This window comes from Xiphophorus maculatus, chromosome 3, assembly GCF_002775205.1.
Source record: "Xiphophorus maculatus strain JP 163 A chromosome 3, X_maculatus-5.0-male, whole genome shotgun sequence".
In the NCBI taxonomy this organism is placed as follows: domain Eukaryota; kingdom Metazoa; phylum Chordata; class Actinopteri; order Cyprinodontiformes; family Poeciliidae; genus Xiphophorus; species Xiphophorus maculatus.
The window spans coordinates 7,512,060-7,536,535 of record NC_036445.1 but is presented as its reverse complement, the minus strand read 5'-3'; the positions used below and the strand labels follow the sequence as shown (position 1 = coordinate 7,536,535).

The 24,476-nt window shown below is 35.4% G+C and overlaps 1 protein-coding gene across 1 annotated transcript in view; it reads left to right on the top strand.

The window, feature by feature from the left end:
- Positions 1–24,476, top strand: part of znf385d (zinc finger protein 385D) — a 97,288-nt gene that overhangs the window by 39,040 nt on the left and 33,772 nt on the right. Inside the window, exon 3 of the mRNA XM_023331120.1 lies at positions 17,135–17,242. Coding sequence (XP_023186888.1) covers positions 17,135–17,242 — 108 coding nt within the window. The remainder of the gene's footprint in view (positions 1–17,134; positions 17,243–24,476) is intronic.

The window sequence follows — 24,476 nt, the reverse complement described above, 5'->3', positions numbered from 1 at the left end:
TTATAAACAGTATAAGTGCATTACAACTACTACTTGATTTCAGTTTTTGAGTAAGATAATTACCAGTGATATTTACTGCAGTACTTGCTGCCCAATTAGCGAAGTTAGCTTAGCTGACGTAGCTTTTATCTGCTAGCTAAGACGGATATGTAGCCTATGTGCATGTTTACATATAATAAAACGGAACAAGTTAGAACTGAACTGAATCAGATTGAATGGAATAAACTGAACAAAATCAATATTAACTGAAGTTGAAATTAATTGAACTGAATCAGACCACATAGATTAAATTGAAATAAATAAATCGAACTTAAGAATCTATCTAAATAGGGCTAAAAGTAGAATTAAATTGACCTGAGCCGAATTGAAATGAAAAGATTAAAGAGGAAAAAATACAAGAATTGAATGAAAACTAACAAAATTGAATCAATTTCATCAATTAAGATGAATAAGAATCGAACTGAACCCAATCAGATTAATAAGTTAAATCTAATGGAATCAAAAAGAACTGAATCTAATTCAATTGTAAGTAGTAAAAGAGATTTATTGAACTTTCTTTGTTGATTAATTTGAGCTAAGCTGTTTTCTTATTTAATATATTTCCAGTAGGACCAATAAAGCTACTATTGATCACGGTTGATCAGACTCAGCTATCTGTACTGGTATGAGGGTTTCTGAGTGGTGAATCTGATCAACTAATCAGATTCCAAGACGCTAAAACTTGGGGAAATTTCAGTTTGCAGCTTCAAACTTAAATTAAAGGTTGTTTTTATTGTTCCTTAATGCATTGGAAATAAACTGTCAAGTCATTTATGTGCTCTGGGTGCTATTTCTGTTGGTTATGCCTTTGAACTCCCACATAAAGCACATTTCTGTGACATGTGGCAGCGTTTAAGTTGGACCTGTTTGCTTTTCAAAGCGGCACCATTAGGGCTTTAGTCTTCTAAATCGGTTCTACACAAAGAATCCAAACCAATTGTAGTTTGCTTGCAGGGAAAATATAGAGTCTTCTCACCAAACTGCACACACGAACATTCAGTCTTGTTTTAGATTTAGTAAAGATGCAAAGACGCTTAGCTTTTACCTGCAACCCAGCCTTCACATCTGATAAAAAGAAAAGTGTAAGAAAAACTACATTTTTGTGCCGTTGTGGAGACAAAGTACCAACCTACGCTGAGAATCGTGTGTTTAGGTTGAAGTCCGGACCTTAAACTTTGAAAAATTGCTGTGTCAGTAAATTGACAGTCTTTTTACATGCAAATGACCCATCTGAAACTGCTGATTCACAACAAAGAGTAATTTCTAATCTGTCATTTCATCCAGCTGCCCACAGATTGGAGGAAAGGGTCTGACTCTTGACAGGGCTCAATGAAAAGTTTTAGATTAAACGATTTATATTCTCATAATACTTCACCATGAATATCAATGAAGCCTGATTCTGTGGTAATGAGAGAGAAGCGTGGCCGTCTATTGGATTTCCAAAATCGATGCATGAGCCATGTGGAAACTGTGAATTCACAGGATGTTCCTAAGAGTTGAAGCTTTTTAATTTATTTAAAGCAGGTTTGCTGACTGAGCATCAATGATCTTTACCCCTCATTCACAAAATGGTAAATATTTACACATTTTAATTAGTAATTAAGTCTATATATATATATATATATATATATATATATATATATATATATATATATATATATATATATATATATGGCATTTAAAATAAGTAAAAAAACATTATGTGTAAATATATTCAACAGTTTTCAAATTCAATAGAAAATCTCCTTCTGCTCTCCAGTTATTAATCGGTTTGTCCAAAACATACTAAACAGATCGTTATGATCCTTTTCAACTGAGTGTTAAAACATCACAAGTTGTTTTGAAGAATTTAAAGGTGCTATGCACACTTATGCAACCGAGTGAAATAAGCCATTAGACACATTAAAGGGGAACTATTATGAAAATTTCACATTTTGCACATTTTTATACTTTCATTTTGGTCTCTATTGCTTCTAAAAACAGTCCCAGCTGTTTTTTTAGCAATAACTTATGGTTTTTTGGTGTCTGGAAACCGAGTTGTTTCAAAAACCTCACAATTATTGAGTCACAATGCACCGTTACCTAGCAACCCAGGCTATGCCCTGCCCCGTTACCTAGCAACCCAAGCAGAGCTCCACCACGTTTGGTCAGCTAATTTTACCGCTGTATGCGCTGTACAATGACTGCTGGAAAAGATAAATGTTTTGTTGTAGACTTACAATTCAGAAACCACTTGCTGCATGTTTGTTGGTTGTGCAGGAAGCTCCACTTCTGCTTTTCAAAGAAGTACGATTATGTAATTGCGCATTTGTTTTCAGCCATTTTTACATGCGAGTGTAAACCTAAAAATAGGCAGAACTGACGAGACTAAAACATGTTTTGTGCAGCCATTAGACCAATCCTAACCTGTTCTAGGAAGCATAATATACAACCATTTATTTTGAAACAAGTGTTCAAGAATAAGGTGCTTCGTCTGTTCCTCCATCCTTCTTCTCATATCCTGAATTATTTACACTGACTAAACTCTTCCTAACATCACATTTGATGTACTGATACAAAATTTATACTCTGTGAAAATACCCCCCCACCCCAAAAAAACAACAACACCCTTTCTTGGCATTTTTAACGTTGAGACATTTTAAATGCACTGAAGTGGAGCTGATCAGGAAGTGTCCTAACAGAGTCATGAACCAGCTCAGCTGACTGATTTACATGGAATAAGAGGCAGTGGCTCTTTTTCAAAGACTTTCCTCCTTTTCTTATCTCTAGCATTAAAAAGGATAATATCTACCCAGTTGTTGTTCTGGTCATGATGAATGTCATGATAAGATAGAATAAACGAGCTAATCAAACCAAACAATGACCTTATTAACAGCAGATAAACACCTGATAAAGCGTTTCTGTTTCCATTCTGCCATACTCAGACAACAAACCACAAAGATATCTTAACATGTCTGCTTGAGACAAAAACTCATCCCCATATTTCTCTTGGCTTTTCCTCTTGGCTTTATTTTGCTGTTTTATTCATCAGACATTGCAAAACTGCAGTCAACACCTACGGTTAATATGTTGCGGCCAGGAATTTGGTATAAAAACATAACCAGAGCCACATTCAGAGGGCGGCCAAGCTGATTAAATTTTTGGGCTGAGCCCAGATTTAATTATGTCCCAGTGAGCGTTTCCTTCTTGTCAACACAATTCTTTATTCCCAATGCTTACATAAGATAAGGACAAAAAGGCATAAATCCTAATACTTTTATTATACAATATTATTCAGTAAATTAGAATATGCGTTCATATTTAGAAAATAAAGTTTAAGCAGGTATTAAACGTACCTTTAGTTAGCCCAGATTTCACATGTGTAATTAATCTATAATGTCAGTGATAAAGTTCCTGAAATAAATGGGATTTGAAATAATATTCTAATGTGTTTAACTGGTCTGTATAATACGGAATAATGAAGAAACAAAATAGATTTGTTTCAATTTTTTCCAGACTGACTTTGTTTCTTACCTGTTCTGGAATTTCTTGAGATCATAAAATTATGTTTTGCTTTTTGAAAGCTGTTGCTCCACTTTGTGTTTTTGGCAATAAGTTAATTTTGCTTTGGTGTCTGGAAAATAAGCCATTTCAAAAACCTTTCGAATGTAACTTTACCAGTAAGCAGCCACTAGTTGGAGAGTTCATGTTGAACCATTACATTTAGAAAAGCAGAGAGAAATCAGCACATAAGTATGAACTGAATGCAATGTATAGACTACGTCACAGGGACAACAACGCTCTTCAGTGTAGAAGTTGTGGCTAAATAAACCAGACTTAAAGTTAGCCACTTCTAATATCAGTGAGGTGTTTAAGATAAAGTCAGACGTTTAAGCATCTATTTACATGTCTGGTTCATCTAAGGTGAGAAAGTGATCGGTAAAGCTGCAGTATGTAACTTTTATAAAAAGTATTTTTTACATATTTGTTGAAGCTATTGTTATGTTGTCACAGTATAAGAAAAACACCAAGCTGCCTTCTGTCAGCGCTAACTAAAAACAGCCAATTAAAGGAGGTGTGTCTTAGCGCTGTCAATCACAATCTTGTGTGATGCTGCTCGTCCCTCCTTGCTCTCTGCTAAGCTTCAGCTAGCATAGTCTACCATGAATCCTCAGGATAATTAGCATAGCCACCAATGGTGGTTAATAAACGGTTTTCCTGTAAGAAGTTGTTTCTCCGCCATTAGCACATTAAGCAATGAGAACATGAGGTTGATTGACAGCGCCAAGCCCCTCCTCTTGGCTCTGATTGGTTGTTTTAGACTAGGAGTGGTGAATTTCTTCAAACGGCAATAACAGCTTGAGATGGAGGTGGATGAGCTTGATCTTTTCACAGATTATCTGTCTCATAACAAACTGTCACGACAGGGCCACAGTTTTAGCAAATATGTAAAGAAAATATATTTTTAAAATAAAAGTCATATTTTGCAGCTTTAAAAGCGTTCCAGCTAATAATTCCAATATGGCGATGTCCAAATAACCGCTGTTAAAGTCCCTCTTTAATAATTTAAAGATCTATTTCAATTTGTTCAGTTTAGAGTTGCATATAAATTTACAATGTGTCTATTAAAATAAATATTTCCACATTTCACCTAACTATTGTTGATGCGAAGGGCGGCCATATTGGATCTCAAATTGTCCAACTTTCCAATTGGGAGGGAATCCAGTTTAATTTTTCCAGCTTAGAAGTTGGACTTTCCGAGTTCTGACTACAATTTGAACGCACCATAACGTTATCAGACTAAACATACGAGAACTTACATTGTTAAGACTTATTTGCAATTACACAATATAAACTTTTAACTTTTTTATGTTCAGCACCAATGAAAGCATGTCTTTCTGGAAAAATTGAATTCAAAGATCAACAATAATCACAGTAATTAAAAAAATGTCCTTAGCTGTAGTAAATAAAGTCCATTCAAACTGCAAACTGTGCACCAGAGAGATTGTAAAGACGTTACGTAGTTGGATGTACTTTTTCTTTCCAAAGCTGCCAAAGTTCTGAAGTTGGAGCAAAAACGTCCCCATGGCAAAGCGATGCTAATTTTGACTTATCGCAGTCTTTCTGGTCATAAATCGAAACATCTCCTTTTCATTTATCACCATCTGCAGAACATTATATGGATGAAATAAAACAGGTATTCAAAAAATTGGACAGACATTAACATTAGCCCTTTTCCTCAGTAAGGTATGTTTTAAACTCGTCTTTGTCAGGGTTTTTCTCCTTAAAAAGCTGCTGCTGCAGTTTAAAATATCTGCAGTTTGTGCCAGATGTTTTATTTCTGGATCATTAGCCAACAAGAAATCTGGCTTTTCAATCACATTTGGGATTAATCAGCCACAAGATTAGCAGTTTTACTTCACTGACGGCAAACTGGAGGATTTGTTTCTTCGGCAAGTCGTTTTAAGGCATCTTTAAGGACGTTTATAAACTCAATCTCATTTCTATCAGATGTATAAATAAACACAAGAGGATTTGGAAGCTTTCTGAAATTAAAATGTTGATTTTTTTTTCCCCTCACACTTTCATGAAAATCCTGAGCGTTGCACTAAATCTCCGCCATATTTGAAGTGCATGTATAACAGAAAGTTTCGTGTCTATGTTTGTTTTTCTTTTCACACATTTGCAGATCATGAGGAATATAGTTTTTTATGACATTATACTCTAAACATACATTTCAGTCTGCCGGACAGAATAAGAGACGGAGTGTTTGGCTCCCTGTATGAGGTCTACATGCTGTACTCACAGTAACCAGACTCGCTTACTATTAAGCAAATGGGGATGAATGATCTGTCAACTGCAATCCTCCTCTCTATGCGTCTCCCAATTACCTGCCCCGCCTGACCCGGTCCGGTGCATCGACACACAGCCTGGCCAGAAAGGGCTTCAGAAATTAGCAAGTGAAATCTGATAGGGGGGATTTTCCACCTCACACACGTTTTTCCCCAGAGCGAGCGCAAACGGACTCCAACTGTTCATGAAATAAGACAGGAGGAGCGTTACAGGGGAGGGCGGCGTGTCAACCAAAATATTACAACTGGGAAGTTTTCAGGTGGAAACACCAGACTATAAAGTCTCCCAACACAAAATGTTATAAAACGCCTCACAGATTCCAGTGCAATCCTGCCCGATGTGAAAACGTTACCCCGATTACATTTAAAGGTGACTTCCATGCCTAAAACTAACCAGCTCCACATTTTTGCAAACGCAGGAATGTTTAAGTAGAACCGAAGTCTCTACAGCTATGAAGGTTTACATATTATTATACAAGGATTTTTCAAATGGTACGGGCTTTTGAAGTTGGAGAGCTGAAATCACATGCATAAGCAGCTGATTTTCACCTCCACAAGTGTAAATCTTTAAGCTATGCGTGCATATTTACATGCATAATGAAGAGGTTTGAATTGCACAGCAGTGAAACAGCGTTTTGTGTTTGGTTTTATAGATTGTAAAGGAAAATATGCTCCAGATTTAGTGGTTCAGTGTTATTAATTTACAGCAGCAACATGAACTGGAGTAAATCTGTGAGTAACATAACAGGAATTGTAGTTTTTAAATTCCTGTTAGATGAGTGAATCTTATCTAAAGGAATCCATAATTGTGATTCACCATCATGGGTTTATTGTCTTATTGTTGGGGAACTTACTGTAATATTGTGTAAAATTGTAACCTTTTCCTGCTTTATAGGAATTTAATTCCAAAATAAAAAGGTGAAGGCTTTAATATTTTCATTTTAGCCCTTTTGGTTTCCCATAAATCACACAGTTGTGCAGCTTTATCCAGAGAAACGACAAACAAAACCTTGTGCAAGAAGCAACAGAAGGAGCTGGGTTTGCTTTTGACCCGTCTGTCAGGCGTCTGCGGTAAAAGTCGTCGCGTCTCAACCGCCATCTCAGCTCATCGCTGTCTTGTTCTGTCACATTATCTGGCAGCGCGGAGCGGGCAGCGGCGGCCGTGCTGAACTTTGAGATGGACGGGCCTTCTGCGGCCTGTCAGATAGCATCCAGCAAATGACCTGCTTATTCTCAGAGCGCTGTCGACACTCGGCTGCTGTCAGAACCACATCAGAGGAAATCAAAGAGGAGCGGGCGAATGAAAGCAGACACTCACAGGCAGAGAGCGGGGGGAGAGGAGAGATGCATTTATTCACATTGATCAGATACCTTGAGTTTCGTTAGGCTTCCCCAAAAATCGAACTGGACAGCTTTCAGCTCTGCAAGCACGCAGGATAAAATGCAGCTTTCCTGCGCAGGACAAACAGTTTCATTAGCAGAGAGTTTAAATGTTAGACAAAACACGTTCCATGACGCATTTTACATAAAGTCATTCTTAGATAATGAGATTTTACACTCGCATGTGAAAATAGCTGCAAACAGATGAGTAATTATACAACTGTATGTCTTTGAAAAGCATTAATGGAGCCTCCTGCCCAACCAACAAGAACTTACCACTCTGAATGGCAAGTCAACCAAAAAAAAAAACACTTTCCAGCAGCCATTGTACAGTGAGTACTATGGCAAAACCTGATGACCAAACATGCTGGAGCTCTGCTTGGGTTGCTAGGTAACTGGCTTGGCTGGGGTTGCTAGGTAGGGGGCTAAAACCAACTGCTCCCGCCTGCTGATTTGTGACGTTTATATTCCAAAGCTTTTTGAAAGGGGTTGTTTTCCAGACACCAAAAACTTTAACTTATTGCGATAAAGCAAACGGCTTGGTCTTTTAAGTGCTGGGCTGTTTTTAGAAGCAGCGAAGGCTCAAATGCAAGTTGGTGGAATCAACTAACTCTCACGTAAAATGTGGATTTTTTTTATATTCCCCTTTAAAAACATATTCAGAAGCTGAATACGTTAGTATTTATGTCTTGAACCACGTTTTAATAAACAAGGTAGAAACCTAAGGAAACATTTTAATTTAATTTGACACTACATGCACTGCTGCTGCGCCAGTTACTCAACAAATTGTTGCTAGGTAACCAAAGCTACAATATGGTTGCCTAGTGAGTTACCTAGTGAGTTGCTAGGTAACCAAAGAGTGAGAGTTAGTTGATTCCACCAACTTACATAAGCTGGCCTTGACAGGTTGAAGTCTCTGTTGCAACATTGTTATAATTGTATTGATTTATTGTGTTTAAAATCCCCTTACTTTGGTCATAAATGAAAGCAAATGTAAAGTTTTGATCAAATAAAAGAACAAAATCTCACTCGACTTACTATTCAAGGCATTTTTCCCTCTTTCTGCAGAGCTCATGTTGGCATTTTGATGAGGTCGATTACTTTCTTTTTCTTTTTTTCCCCCCGTCCACATCAGGGTTGGATGACTTTTTCTGAGCTGCAGTGTGTCGGAGGCTCTGAACTGCCTCTTTCTCATGATGTAAAGATGTTTACGTGAGTGAAGAACCCGCTCAAATGTTGCCTTTTCTCAGACAGCAGATTACTGAGTCCTCTTTCCCCCCTCTGATCGGCGGCGGTGGCTCTCCCTCCGCCTCAGGCCACAGGCTGTTTCAAGGCAGACAGCTCATCAGGATGACTGACATGTCTTTGCGCTGCAGCTTGACCTGCTGGGGGAAAAATTGCATATTAGAGCTCTAGGAAGTGATTTGAAAGATGACACTGAATTTAAGGCATATAATGAGAACGAGCTCTGTGCACCGCTGCAGGCTTTCAGTGTGGGCATTCGCTTGATGTGTGTGTGTGTGTTTTGGACTGATGTGTGTAGAGTAGATATGCGCCCTCAGCGCTTCAGCGTCTGCCAGGCGAGGCTCAGTGGGTGGCTGATGAGTGGCGAAGGGGAATAATCTTTCTTTATTTAGAAGAAATCAATAAATCAAAACAAAAAGAAAACAAGAATGCTTTTACAAATGTTCATAGATTTAGACACATGCTCAAAGAAACATATGGATCCGTCAATTTAGCTGCTGTATTTTTCTGAAAAAGTATGACAGTGTATAAGTGCCGATGTAGATAGAAAAATAAATAAGTAACTAGAGAAAGTTTGAGATTAATTTCACAATTTTTCTAGAAAAAAATGGAAACTTCTGAGCTCCAAATGTCAAAATTCTGTGAGAAACAAACTCTGAAATTTTGAGATTAATTTGAGAAATTTCTAGAAACAACTGAGTTTCAAAAGTCAAAATTTTCTGAGATTATTGTCCAAATTTATATTTTTTTTTCCATCAACTTTTCAAACTCAAAGATTTCCAAGTTTTTCTCAAAAAATTCTGAGATTAATATCCAAATTTCAGATTTTTCTTTCTTGCAAATTTTTAAATTTCGCAGTTCAAAACTTTTTATATTTATTTTTCTAATTTGAAGGCAGAATGGGCCAAAAATCCCGCAAACTACTGAGAGAAGCTTGTGGAGGGAAACCCAAAAGGTTTGACCCAAGTCATGAGTCCATGATGCTGGCCAGAAGTTATGCAAACCTACAAAAGTAAAAAGTTTTCTTTTTCTTTATTTTCTTGTTTTCTGGCATTTAGCAAATCTAAATAATTTTGGTAATTTTAACTAAACCAAAACAAGAAAAGTTTGGTCTGATTTAACTTCAAACATTGAGAAAAAAAAATCATTCAGTGTAAATATCTGGTTTCAACTTTATTTAGAAATATTAATTGTGCCTTTTTAAAATATATTCATGCTTGTACGTTGCTTCAGTTATGTGGACTTACTGTCCACGAAGTCACTCCACAGATCGATATCTTCTTATTATCGTCTTATTATTCTTTTTTTTTGTGTGTTTTAAAAAATGTATTTCTCCTCTTAAATTGCGTCTTCCTTCTCTTTCTCTAAACAATTCTTGAATATTTTTGGGTTGTAGATTATGTTATCTGTGCTGATTTGAATGTATTCAAATCTATAAATTTCAATGCACATGATTTGTGTAAAAAGTGGCTTTGTGTGTTCTTTGAGTCTTACTTTAATTATTCTTTTTTCTGAGGTGTGATTATTGGCCTCAGTACTTTTGTTTCCCCAGACAGAGAGAAAAACAGAAGAAAAGATGCAGCGTGTTGCTTATTCTTCTGAGAATTGCAGCCGCTTCCTGCAGACTCCTTGTTTCAAAACCTATGGAACAATGTACGTGTGTGAATGGAGCTTCTTAGCTACTAATAAAGCAGCAGAGCTGGAAAAAAAATTACAGCTTTATTGGAAATTATTGATGATTGTCCACAGATAGGCAATAAAAAAATCGTATGTGTTTTTTCTGGATTTCGCCTTTACTTGCGGTCTCATCACTCTGGAGTTATTTCACAGCCTCTGCTCTGGGAAGAAAGGAGGAATAACATATTTCTATCCCAGTGCATGTTTCTAGTAAGAGGTCACTGATCTCTGGTCGCCCAGATGTTTTCAGCTCGCGTTAGCTCAGGTTTCCAACGAGCTGCGGAGAAAAAAAAAAGTTTTCACGGCCAGCGATGCCGGCCAACATCGTGTGTCATCTTCTTCTTCCTTTGGTGAGATTCACGCCACATAAGAAGCCTGTTGCACAACAGCTTCAGGTTTTTTTTGGTTTGTTTTTTCTTTGCGCTTCAGCAACAAAGTGTGTCAGAGCAAATCAGAGCCTCTTGCTGCGTTAATAAGATGCAGAGATTTCAGTGTTTTCATGTGCAGCTCAGTTCATCCCCAGGTGAAAGGTTGGGAGTGGCTCGCTTTAACTTTGGCAAGACAAAATCGGATTTTAAGCTGCTTTTTCTGGCAATGCAACTCAGTAAAATATTTAGTCGTTTGAATCTTCTCAATTTGAAGTTTGCAAATTATGCTAATCTATGTTAATTTGTCCTGTCTGTAATCTTTTCCACTGGTTTTCTGAAGTCCTTTAAAGGCTTTCTTTGGGTTTTAGACTCTTTGGATTTGCTGCTTTCCTGTTCATTTTTGTCCTTTAGCTGATTCTTTATAGAGGATGTATTTTCTGCATTAAGCTGCCTAAATGTAAAATTCATGTGATTTAATGACAGTTTTACTTGTGCATATTGTCACATTCACTGCAAAAATGCTTACAAAAACTTACAAGTCACTTTTCAGTAAGATATAGGAGCTTGTCTTAAATAATAATTATTTAATATTGACAAAAAGTATGTATTGACAGATTATTTCACTTACGACATTTTTCCCTTGTTGTAAGTTAATTAATCTGCCAGTGAAACTAGAACTTTTTCATCAATATTTACTTGAAACAAGCTCCTGTATCTTGCTGAAACATTACTTGTAAGTTAGTTTTGTCTTATTTCAAGTGTACTGAGATATTTGCATGACAAACTAGACCAAAAATACTTGGTAAAAGTTTGTGTTTTTGCAGTGCATCTACAGACTGGAGCAACATTTTCATTTCTGCAGAAGCAGCTTTAGCCTGTCTCTAAGGATGCATTCAGACCAGGTTTGTTTAGTCTGCTTTAATCAAACTCTGGACCGTTTTCCTATGAAGTCCAGTTCGTTTGTGGAGGTGTGAATGTGCAGGTGAATTCTGGTCCGTCTAAAAACCTCCGTCTCAGTTCGGTTGAAGTGAACTCAGCTGCGGTTTGAATGCATATATGAATGGAAAGCAGACCAGAGACCGCTCCAAAAGCGGGAAGTGGGCATTCTGGGTAAATACAAACAAAATACACACGTTAGCCTAGCGATAGCAGGAGAAATGGCTCATGGACAAAGAAAAATCCTACAACCACCAAAATGCGAAAAATGTAACAAGTTTTGGACTTTGATCGAACCAAATCTACTGGACTACCTGGTGTGAAAACAGCCTAAAAGTTGCAGGATTTCGAAACTTGAAACAGAAACTTCCACAAGTTATTTTCTTAATAAATCCAGTGGTGCTTTTAGCTTAATACATCCTGATTATTTAAAATAGCAGATGAATCTTCCTAAGTCTGCCAGCTATTGGTGTGGAAGTCTGTATTTAATTCCCTTTTGGATCAATAAAGTATTATTGAATTTGAAAGAAATAGAATTTCGTTTGCCCCTCACACGTCATAAAGTTTTTCTGTGTCGAAGCCCTGAGTTTGACCTCAGTTTGACCTTATTACTTCCAGATAACTCATGTTCCTTAATTACAATATGAACTGAGGCAATGGTTACCTGAAAATGCTTCGCCATCTTCTTAATGCTTTCTCTCTGCTTTATTGGCATCAATTATGTTACATTTCTGAGGGGCGGGAAGCTTCTGCTAATTGCGGGGCCCAGATATGGAGGCGCAGGATACTATATAAAACTTCTCCATTTTGCTGCATCGCCATTTTCCTCTGATTATCATCGAAAAGGTGTAATTTGTATGCGTTGATGGTTACAATAGCTCCACAAAATCGCCTCTGTGCATTTTCTGACCTGGGAGAGTTAATCAGCATTATCTACTGTAGAGATGTAATTAGATTAAATCTCTTGCTTATGTTTACTACAGAGGATTATGAGTGTATTAAGAGCACTTTGTGTGGCTTCCAGAAGCATTGTCAGGAATTCAATGCAACTTTTTAATTATTATTTTATTGTAGCAAGATTTAAATTACAAACCCAGGAATATTTATTATAGCAGAAAGGTAGAGTTTGGGTTTAGTAACAATATTACACAAGAAAAAACCTTGAGATTTATAAATGAAGTCATAAAAAAGTTGTACTCACAACAGATTATTCTTTAAAATAAGTGCTTGTATTTTGAAAGAAATCATATTTTTTAGCTTATTTTGTCAAAGTTTAGTTCTTTTTTTAGGTTGGAAAACATTGTAAATGAAAAAGAAACTTGCTTTTCTGGGCGTTTGTACTCAATCAACAACTGTTTGCATGACATTTCGTCTAATCATTTAAAATTATAACATTCTGTGCTCCAATTTTCTTCTTCCAGCTAATTTTTATTCACGTTTTTTTTATTTTTGTCCTCTCCTTTAATGTCACAGCTAATGTCTTGAATAAATTTGAGCCACTCTGTATTTTCCAGTCATTTCCGAAGCTGCACAGCTGAAAAACCTAAAATAACGAAGAACGGAAACTGTCATGTTTCCTTTAATATCACTTGATATATGTTCGCTAATTTTCTTCATATACTGCAAAAACACAAAATATTACCAAGTATTTTTGCCTAGTTTCTAGTGTAAATATCTTATTACACTTCAAATAAGACAAAACTAACTTTTCAGCAAAATATAGAAATTTTTATTATGTAAATAATTCATTAATATTGATTAAAAAAATACTAGTTCCACTGGCAGATTATTTCATAACAAAAAAATGTCATGCTATAAGAGAAATAATAATCAATATTAATGAATTACTTACTTAAAACAAACTTCCATATTTTGCTGAAAAGTTAGTTGTAAGTTAGTTTTCTGTAATTTGAAGTGTAATAAGATATTTAAGATAATAAAGTTTCCATTCTGGGGGATTTAGGCAGAGAAAAGACATTATTAACTGTGACCAGATAAGAAGAGTTGGTGGAATCAACCCACTCTGTCACTCTTTGGTTACCTAGCAACTCACTCACTCTGTGGTTACCTAGTAACAACCTGCTGAGTAATGGCGGCAGTTAAAGGCGATTCATAACTTCTTAAAAATAATTTAGAAAAACAACGATGTGGAGTTAAAACTGGATAAAAAAGGAAAAGTCAAGCAGCATTTTAGATGTTTAAAACTAAAATGAATCAATAATTATTGATATTGACTGATATAAAACAATTATTGTGATGCTTTTCAGCCCTGACATTATCTTGTAATATTGAACAGCCATTAATAATTGAGGTTAAGGAACAGATTGTTTTATTTTTCTTCCTTCACTGGAGCCACCCAGAGTCTGATTTAGTCTGACCTCTTGTTGCTCTCAGTCATATGACCTTATGACCTCAACCAGGCGTCAGCTGACCCCAAAGCCTGCCCACCCAGCTGATCCTTATTCACTTCCTTTCCAGACAGACACCGGCGTTCAGCCTCTCTTACAGGTTTAGGCTCCCAGCTGCATCTGATTACTTTCTGTTTGTTGAAATGTCTTTGCCTGTTTTTATTAGTTGCTCACAGTTAAAACTTCAAAGACATTTATTTCTTCAGGATAAACTTAGGAAAAAATACCGGCGTCCCATAAGGTAACACTTTATTGACTGACATAATACCTGTTATAGACATGAACTAGTCTTTAGGAATGTTTATGACGGTTGCTATGAAGTGTCATTCGGTAAAAAATTACATTTTTAATGCAATGTTGATGCTTTAAAAGTGTCATTATTTACCAAATAATGCAAAGTTCACACTTTTAAAGCAGCTTTTCATGTAACTTTGCATTAAAACTTGATTTTTTACCAAATGACACTTCAGTCATAAACATTCATTAAGACTTGTCACATTGACTAACTTTTACTTGAATAACAGAATTTAAAAAAAAAAAACTTTTTGTAGTATTTTTACTGTGTTGTAATTTTTACTTTTCCTTCAGTATTTTTATTATGCGGTGTCGCTACTCTTAGTAACATTTATTTTCTACCCAATGAGTGAAAAACAATAATATTTTGACTAAAAATTAACCAGACTCAAGCCTTCAGTTTTTGTCAAAGTTTCATGAACTTTGTTTTGGATTTTTTCTTACCTACTTTTGTTATTTTGTAATTATGTTATTTATTTGAATTTTTTAAAACTTTGGTCTTAAAACATCCTAAATTTACACTTAACTTTATATTTTGGTCCATCTGATGATGTAATGTTTACATATTAAATGTTTAATGTTTTGATCAGTACTTGAGTAGACTTTTTTTTAGCAAAAACATTTTTACTCTTACTTGATTACTCTTTGGGGAGAGTATCCAAAAGGTTTTACTCATATAAGAGAAGAAATACTTCATAATAAAATTACTCAAGTGAAAGTACAAAGTACAGCGTAGTAAAAATACTCTAAAAGTACATTTTTCAAAAAAATGTTACTTAAGTAAATGTAATTGAGTACATGTAAATAGTTACTCCCCAACTCTGGCTATAGTTATTACAGCTAGTCACTACAGATCAAGCCCCAAATCTGGGTCTGAACTTTCAGAGTCACATAAAGACAATTACAAAGTCGGCCTTCCATCACCTGAAGAACATTTCCAGGATTGAAGGACTAATGTCTCAGCAAGTAAATAAATGTAATTGAGTAACTGTAACTAGTTACTGCCAGCTCTGTGCAGATACCTCCAAATAAACTGTCACCTTGTGGTTATTTTGGGTTTCGGTTCAGTGTAAACTCTCAGATGTTTCTTCAAACTAGCTAACATCATTACACTCTCTGCTGAACAACTGTCAAGATTGATTAATCTTCTCACGCTGTGCCAATACCTTTCCACTTTCTCCCGCCATGAGGCCACTGTGAGGGTTTCCCCGAGTCAAACGGACCTGTTTGTTCTTTTCAGAAAGCGAAAAGAAAACAGACAAATTAGAGTTTCACAGACGCAGGAAGCTCAAAATGCATGTAATTTCTGCGCTGCAGCGGCTCTTTTGTGTGTCGCGTGTTCTGCCGACGGACATTTTTCTTCTTCTTTTGTCAGTGAACAATGAGTCCATCCAGCTTATTATCTGCACAGCAACAGCTTGGTATCACTTCTGCTTCATATCACGGAGCTGCACTTCAAAATAAAACATCTGCCGAGTGTTTGCGCTCTGCTTTGCTAGATTAATGAGCGGAGAGTGGAAAAGTGAGATATGAGGTTAGGCTGGACCCGAGGTGCGACACGCCGCCTGCTAGTCGCCGCGCCGCCAGCAGCGGCGGGAAGATAAATGAGCAAAGTTTGTTTTTGTCAAGGAGCTTTCTTCCCTCAAGCAGAGATATTCTGAACGTACAACTCTAACGCGTGCATCACTGAATAATGCTGGGTAAACGGTTTTAGTATGTGGTATGACCTTTGTTTATCCGGCTTCATCACAAGTCAGAGTCCTTTACAAAACATTATGACTCATGTTTTCTACAAAAAGAATTATTGTGTGGAGTGGAGAAAGTGAAGAATACTACGGAAGAGGATAGGGCCACTGAAAGAAGAAAAACAATTCAGAGTTTAATCCCAAAATTCTGACCTTTAATGTCAGAATTACGACTTTTTGATCTTAGAACTTTTTTCAGGATTCTGGCATTTTTCTCACTATTCTGACTTTAATCATAGAATAGATTTTTTCCCCTCTGAATTAGGACTTTTTCTCACAATTCTGATTTTAATCCCTGAACTATGACACTTTTTTTCTCAGAACTGTGACATTTTTCTCAGAATTCTGATTTTAATCTCCAAATTATGACTTTAATTTCCAGATTTTGAATGTTTATTCTCATAGTTGTGACTTCTTTTTCAAGATTCTGTGACTTCTTCCACCTCAGAATTATGAAATTTTTCTAGAATTCAGACTTTCAATCCCAGAAATCTGACTTTTTTTCCTCAAAATTCTGACTTTAAGCTCTGAATTCTAATTTTAACCCAAAAATTCAGGCTTTTTTCCCCCACAATTGTGACTTTAATCTCAGAATTGTGGCCTTTCTTTCTTGAAATAATTACTTCAATCTCAGAATTCTTGATTTTTTCCCCTCAAAATTCAGATTTTCATCTCAGAAGATTAAGATCAGAATTCTGGAGAAAAGCCAGAACTTCATCTCTAGTTTTCATACATCTATGCCACAGTTGCGTTCCTTTCATAGACAGGTTGTTTCCATCATCCTCATTAAATCTTGAAAGACTTTAAATATTTAACAAACCTCTAAGAGGAAACAATAGGTTAAAAATGGTAATAATGTGAGCATATGAATAACTAAAACATTTTTCCTTTCTATCTGGACTATTGTAGTGAAAAACACAGTTAGAGGAAATAAGGGAGAATCATTTGAATGATCCCTTTTAGGAGTTTTCCAGGAGCCATTACCCCACGGTCAGTAAAAACTCTGTGTGGCTGAAAGAAGCACTTAGTCCTGTGAAAAAGCCTGAATTCACCCACCGAGGTGAAAGATTGACACACAGCTTTCCAGATCGCTCCAGGCAACCTGTTTTCTCTTCACAGCCCAGTGAGCGTCTGCGTAGTCAGGTGGATTTACAAGTCAGCTTTAGCACCGTTTTAATTAGCCGGCCTGTCTGTCTGTGTCCGTCCTCCAGATGGACCCGGTGCAGAAAGCCGTCCTCCATCACACCCTCGGCATCTCTCCCACCGCCAAGAGGAAGCATGTGTCCTGCAGCGTCTGCCAGCTGAGGTTCAACTCACAGGTGAGCGACTCGAATATAAATTCTCTGCAGAATCAGATTCCACAAAGGCTTAATTTGCTGGGTTGTTCGGCCCGAATCGCAGCTGCATTGAGATGCAGATCAAGTGTTCAGTCCTCTGTAGGCGATGATGCTGACTGAGCAGCAGACAAAAAAAAACTGACGGGTAGGCACTTTATGAAGTTTATGAAATGCAACCGGGAGCAGTTTCATGGTTTTTTATGAAGTAGTAGCTTATTCTGTTGCTGAAATTGCGTGAGGATCAGAAGTGAATAAAGATTTTATTTATTTTTTTTAGATGACTTCAAAGACATAAAACTTTTCTGCAGACACCAGCCGTCACACAAATTAATCCTCACTGGATGGTTTGTGTTGGTGTGTAATTTTGTATGTTTTTGTATTTCAGTTTGGGTTTCTACTGCTTCTAAAAACAGACCAATGCTTAAAAAAAAAACAAAAAACACTCAGCTGGCTTTTAGCAAGACGAAAAAAAAATTTCTGGTGTCTGGAAAATAAGCCGTTTGAAAAAAACCTCCTGAATGTAGCGTCACAAATTAGCAGGCACTAACTTTCACCTAGCAACCCCGGCTAAGCCCAGGCTCTTACCTAGCAACCCAAGTGGAACTCCGCCCGTCACCTAGCAACCCAAGATGAGCTCCCACTATAATCTGCTTTTTTAACTATTCTTTTTCCTTAGTATTAAGGAATTACTGACTTAAAACAAACTCCCATGTGGTATTTTAAGTGTTTTAAGATATTTATGCTGGAAACTAGACAGAAATACTTGGTAATGTTTTGTGTTTTTTGCAGTGTACTTTTATTAATTACGAGTATTCAAAACGTTTTTTTTCTTCTTTAAATATAAGAGTGGGATTTTTGAAGGCTTAACTTAACATTATTAATTATAACCACAGTTTTGTTGGAAGTTGAAGGACTTCTTCTTTCTGTTTGTTGCCATTACTCCATGTTTTCCAAGAATATCTTGCGTACCACAGCAGGTAGAGTTTATTAGCATACTTCCATATTCAGTATCTTCTACATGCTCGAGTATTTTAATCAAACGCTCGGCGTTCGCATTAACTCGCTAAATCTAACCAACGTTCGAGCGCCTAACCAAGCAGATGGGTTTCGATTTTCTCCTGCACCTAATTTTCATACCACTTTGGAAGTAATCAAAACAGATTTAAAAAGAAAATCAGTGGTGGTGCATGTTGTTAAATCAGACACATCCCTAACTGGCAGTGTCACGGCACCTTTCATTAAGCAGTAATCAATCCATTTTCAACGCTGAATGGGCAGGTGATTACTCAGGATGGGATTATTATGTTTTACAGAGGAAATCATATCTAAGAACTTACTGACTGTTCATCGGCTGCTCATTTCAGGCCTTCGTTAAAGAAAAAGGCTGCGTGTTTCAGCTGTCAGCCATATTTACGTGACCAGTGGACGGATACTTGCTGGTAATTTAAAAAAAAAAACTTATTCACTACCAGATGGATTAGATAATTAAATTTGATAGAAAAGCGAATTGGACATAGTGTACTAAATAAAATTTTATGTTCCTGTTCATGAGCGCTTGTGTAGAAAACAAACGTTGGAAAGAGATTTTTTTTTAAAGACAATAAAAAAACAACAGCTTTTTTTCAGTTTCAGTCTTTTTTAACAACTGGAAAACAAACTTATAGTATCAGTTTACAGTTTTTAATAAATAACAGTTTTTTCTTGATGTAGGAAACTGAACTTGGTTGTTTTTAGTTTTAACTTCTGAACAGCTGGAGTGTATTTTCATACCTGTAGTTTTTGGGTTTTAACAACTTACTCATTGATTTATTATTATTATTATTATTATTATTATTATTATTATTATTATTATTAGTTCAGTCATCTTCATTTCACAGCTCTTGTCTGGCTTCCCTTGATCTTTATAATCATTTCTGTTTGCATCATTAACATTTTTAGATGTAAAGACATCAGAGAGTTTAACGTACATCAAACTTCACCACCCCACTTTATTTTAAGCTTTAAACTATAAAAATACTAAAAAATGTTAATCCTTCACTTCAACTGCAGACATGTAACCTTTGCCATTAAGCCTTGATATTCAGCATCACTCTGTAATTAAACTACCACCAAAATATGTGTATTAGGGGAAGTGAACTCCTTCATATTTCATGCATTTTCAATCAGTTATATTTGCTCCTCCTTTCTCTTTTTGTTTTTAGATATTTGAGTTATCAAGATAGACAAAAGGTGCTAAATTTGTTGAGAAAAATGTAACAATTCTAAATTAGCTGTAAATAAATAAAATTCTTGCTTTTAAGCATGACTGAAGTTTCATTTTTTACTGTTTAACTGCATTAAAAGCCTCAAATAAATGAAATTTATACCAATGAATGTATTTAAGCTTATTAAAGCTGCTGTCAATTCAAATAAGCTTGTAAAATCATTTAGATAAAATGTGCCTTTAGTACTAACTCACCAAAATAACAGCTAGTTTAGTTAGTTTTTATTTTTTACTTAACTGCATGTGTTGACTTTCCCACCAGAGGCTTCACACACAGAATGTGGTCTGACAAAATAAAGTCTTAACTAAACGTGTTTGTAATGATAATGAAGACTTTAATGGCAAAGTTAAGTTTAAATGAAGCCATCCGTTGTACAGAGAGGGACTGTTTTCACCTTGTGGCAAAGAGAAGGCTTAACGATTTATGCAATGTTTTCCTAATATCATAGTGTCTGTTTCTAACCTAGTGGTTTAAAAAATGGATCCTAATTCTTTTATTTTATCACATTGCAGCTTCAAAATATCATATTTTTACTTTTATTTGTTTATTTTGCTTTCTACAGCTAAAAAAGAATACTTAATTTTTTACTTTTACATTTTATACAGTATAAAGACACAGTGTGGTGAGATTTTAATGCCTTTACTACAGGCTAACAATATATTACAGTATTTTTTTATTAAAAGAAGAAGATATGAAAACGAACCGCCTGTTTGGAAAGTAATCAAGTGGAGTTTCTGTGTTTGCCACCTTTCAGCAACAAGGCAGCGCAAACATTATGGAACCAGAAATAAACATCACATTTTGTCAGATACCTTCGTTAATACACATCAAATAAGTTGGTCAATGTCCCATTTATTATGGTTAAAAAGTAACTCTAATCAGGTGGGTTTTACTCTAGATTTTGCCAGAAAACTGCAAAACAGTTTTCTGGAAGTTTGTTCCAGATTTGTGGTGCATAGAAGCTGAGTGCTGCTTCTCCATGTTTGGTTCTGGTTCTGCTTCTGCTCTGCATTCCCAGAACCAGAAGACTTGAGGGGCCTTGAAGGTTGCTATGACAACAGCAACAGATCTTTAATGTATTGTGGTTCTAAGCCGTTCAGTGATTTATAAACTAACAGTATGTCAGTGTAGGGACTTTAGAACTGGGCTGATGGTCTCTGTGTTCTGGTTTTAGTCAGGACACCAGCAGCAGCGTTCTGGATCAGCTGCAGCTGGAGGATTGATGTTTTTAGATACTGTTGCAGTAAAGATGAATACATGGACGAGTTTCTCTAGATCTTGCTGAGACATTAGTGATTCAATCCTAGAAGTGTTGTTGAGGTGACAGAAGGCCGACTTTGTAACTGTATTTATGTGGCTCTGAGGGTTCAGGCCCAGATTTGATTGCTAGTTTCTAGCTGTAACAACTAAAGCCTGAGTTGGGAAGTAATTAGTTACATTTACTTATTTACTTGAGTAATGTTTTTTTTTTTAAAGTGCTGTACTTTTTACTTTTACTTGAGTAATTTAATTATGAAGTATTTCTACTCTTACTTGTGTAAAATGTCTGGATTTTCTACCTACTGAATGAAAAACAAACACGTTTTAACCAAAAACTTACCAGACAAACAGACACCTGCAGTTTTTGTTAAAGCTTCATAAGTTTTTTATTGAAAGAAACTGATTGGGAAACATTTTATTTGCCTGATTTATATGTATTATTGTGATTTTGGTTGTTAAAATACTTAACTTTCCACTTAACTTTATATTTTGGTCCATCTGATGGTGTAATTTTTAAATATTAAATAATTGATTAGTTACTCAGTACTTGAATAGACTTTTTACCAAATAACATCAGTTTAGAAAGTTATGGCACCTCTAATTCAGAAATAACCTAATTATTTTTGACAGTTTCACTAGCCAGATCCAGAGTTTTTGCTCTTATTCAGGATTTTTTAAAAAGAGCTAAAAATATAAGGAAGCAATTTTTTTTAATTTTGTTACATCACTGTAAACATCAATATGCCTGGTTTCCATGAAAGATTTATCCTACATAAACACAAATCTTGCTCTTGAGCATCAGTACATTCCTGATACAACCCTACAGCAACATGCAGGAATAATTACATTTATCCAAATATATAAATAATGCTCAGCAGGGAGCATGTTCTGGCTGCTTGCTTGGAGCAGAAGAAACCTGTATTTTAGGAATGTGTTTATTTTTATTTGTTTCACAAATCATTCTCGACGTTTCTCAGTCGCTCAGCGTTTCAAGCTTGCAGCCTCTAAAGGGCTATATTTATGTCTCATAGTTATAACTTCCTGAAACGGCTACCTGTGTTTATTTGTTGTGAGTTGGAGTCATTTTGTGGGGTTTTATCTCATCCACAGGTGTGTACTTTGCAGCAGCAGTAAACTGGGAACAATCCAAATGACCTCCATATCTCATTAATGCAAGAAAAAGAGCCACTATAGATTTCTCTTGCACCCTTAAAGAAATCTATTTCCATAATTTAGAAGCGCAAGACTCCATAGACTCCAGGAGAGTGTTTATATACCCGGTGAATCTGGGTCATAAAGATTTATGACTGGCTAAGAATAGTGGATAAACTCAGAATTACAAATAAGGGAGCAGGATGACTCCATAAAAAGATAAATAAATAAGCAAAAAGGAAGCAAAAAGCTTTGGAGAAATCAACAGATAAAAGATGAGTAACTCCTTAAACAGGTTTCCCTGTCCTAACATAAGCACTAAATTAAAATATTTCATTTAATTGGACAGATTAATTAGCATATCCTTTGGGAACAGGAGATTGTTGCATTTTATTTTTACTCTTTAGTGTATTATATCATTTTAGTTTATGGAGTATGACATGTTATGGCTTGATTTTCTGCTCATTGCTTTATGTTTCATAACATTAATTGCTAAGGTTTGGAACAAATCATGTTGGAAAAAGGCTTTTGGGGTTTCTCCCTCTGGTTTTGGGATTTTAGTGGCTTTTTATTGTTTTGGAGAAATAATAGTTTTTAGCTTTGTTCTAAAACATTTTCCGCTTTAATAGAGAAGTCATGGTGGCTTGAAAATAAAAACCTTAAAACTAGAATTTCATTATCCTTTATATTATGGTACAAACGCAAAGAAGTGAATAACTGTCAAAATAAAACATAATTTCTACTTCTTTCATAATAAAAATCTGAAAAGTGTGGCCCTCCTGCACTCATTTACCATAAAAAAAAACAACTGTGAAATTAATTGGCTTCAGAATTAACTTAATAGAGTCTATTTGCGCACAATAACATGTAAATTTTAATTAATTAAATAAATAGATTTTAACATGTAGAAAATTTTGAATCTTTTTTATAGGTTCCACTTTTGACTCCACGTTTTGTGTTTCTGGTACGACCAAAAATCAGACGCACACGGAGGGTTAATTAAAAAAAAAAAAAGGCTGGCCTTTTACTTAAACTATTGAAGCATAAAATACCACGACTTTGCATCAATCTGATGGTTGAATGACCTAGATGGCAGATTAAAAACAAATATATTTGTTGTTTAGTTCATATAAACAATGGAAGATTAGAAAACAAAAAAAAATATTATGAGAATAAACTCGTACAAAAATAAAGTCAAAATAATACAAAAATAATGTGTAACAAAAATAAAGTCATAATATTCTGACTTTATTCTGGTAAAATTACATTTATTCTCATAATATCATGACATTTTTATGTTGTTACAACTTTATTTTCATATTATTATGACTTTCTTCTTGTACGAGTTTCTTCTTGTAGTGTTGTGACTTTATTCTCGAAATGTAATTTTAAAAAATTTGTAGTTTTTACTCGTATGGCTCCAATATTCTGTCATACATGTGTATTTATTCAGTATATTATCAGTAAAAAAAGTGTTTTTGAATTGAAAATTGTGCTTATTTTCCTCTATTATAGCTTTGGATTAAAATGTGATTAATTTCGCCTAATTAATTACAGACCCAGCAATTAACTTGATTAAAAATTTTAATCATGTCCCGCCACTACTCCACATAAAAACAGCTTTTCTGTGCAGACCTCAGCAGGAGTGAGGAGAGTTTTAAAACAAGGTTTATAATAAAATTAGACCAAGCTTTGAGCATCTCACAGATTACTATTATAATCACCTGAAAATGGAAGTTTCAGGTGATTTTAGCAAACTAAAATCAGTCAAAATGTTTAACTGATTTGTTGTGAAACCTACAAATGTGGCACAAACCTACAAAGAAAGCTGCTGTTGAAAGAGAGTCATAAAATATGATTCCATGTTGACACAATGAGAACAAAAGTAAAGCAAAATGCAGAACAATCCTAAAAAAAAAAACTGTTTGAGGCTGAAAAAGATCCAAGACCTGCAGCAGGATGATGACCTGAAACATTCAGCGAGAAACTCCTACAGAAATCCAAAGCTGCACTGCAAAAATACAAAACCATGACAAGTATTTTCTGTCTGCCTTTAAGTCCGAATAGCTCAATACACTTAAAATAAAACGAAACTAACTTACAAGTAACTTTTCAGCACCGTCAATAAATCCTTATTATTGATTTTAAAAAGGTACTCATTACACTGGCAGATTATTTCACAAGACATTTTTCCCATGTTATAGGTGAAATAATTAATATTAATGAATTGTTTATTTAAAACAATCTACTATATTTTGCTTAAAAGTTCCTTGTAAGTTAGTTTAGTCTTATTTCAAGACAAAAATCTTTGGTTAAATTTGTGTTTTTGCAGTGTATGACAATGAGTCACGTGCATAAAACTAAAAATGGGAAGAAAATACTACAGTGTTGCATTAAATGTGAAAGTGAATGATTCTGAGGTCAAACTGAACATTAATCACTGCAAAAACAAGTATTTTTGACCTACTTTTTATTGCAAACATTATAATACACCGGAAATAAGACGAAACTAACTTACAAGCAACTTTTCAGCAAGATAT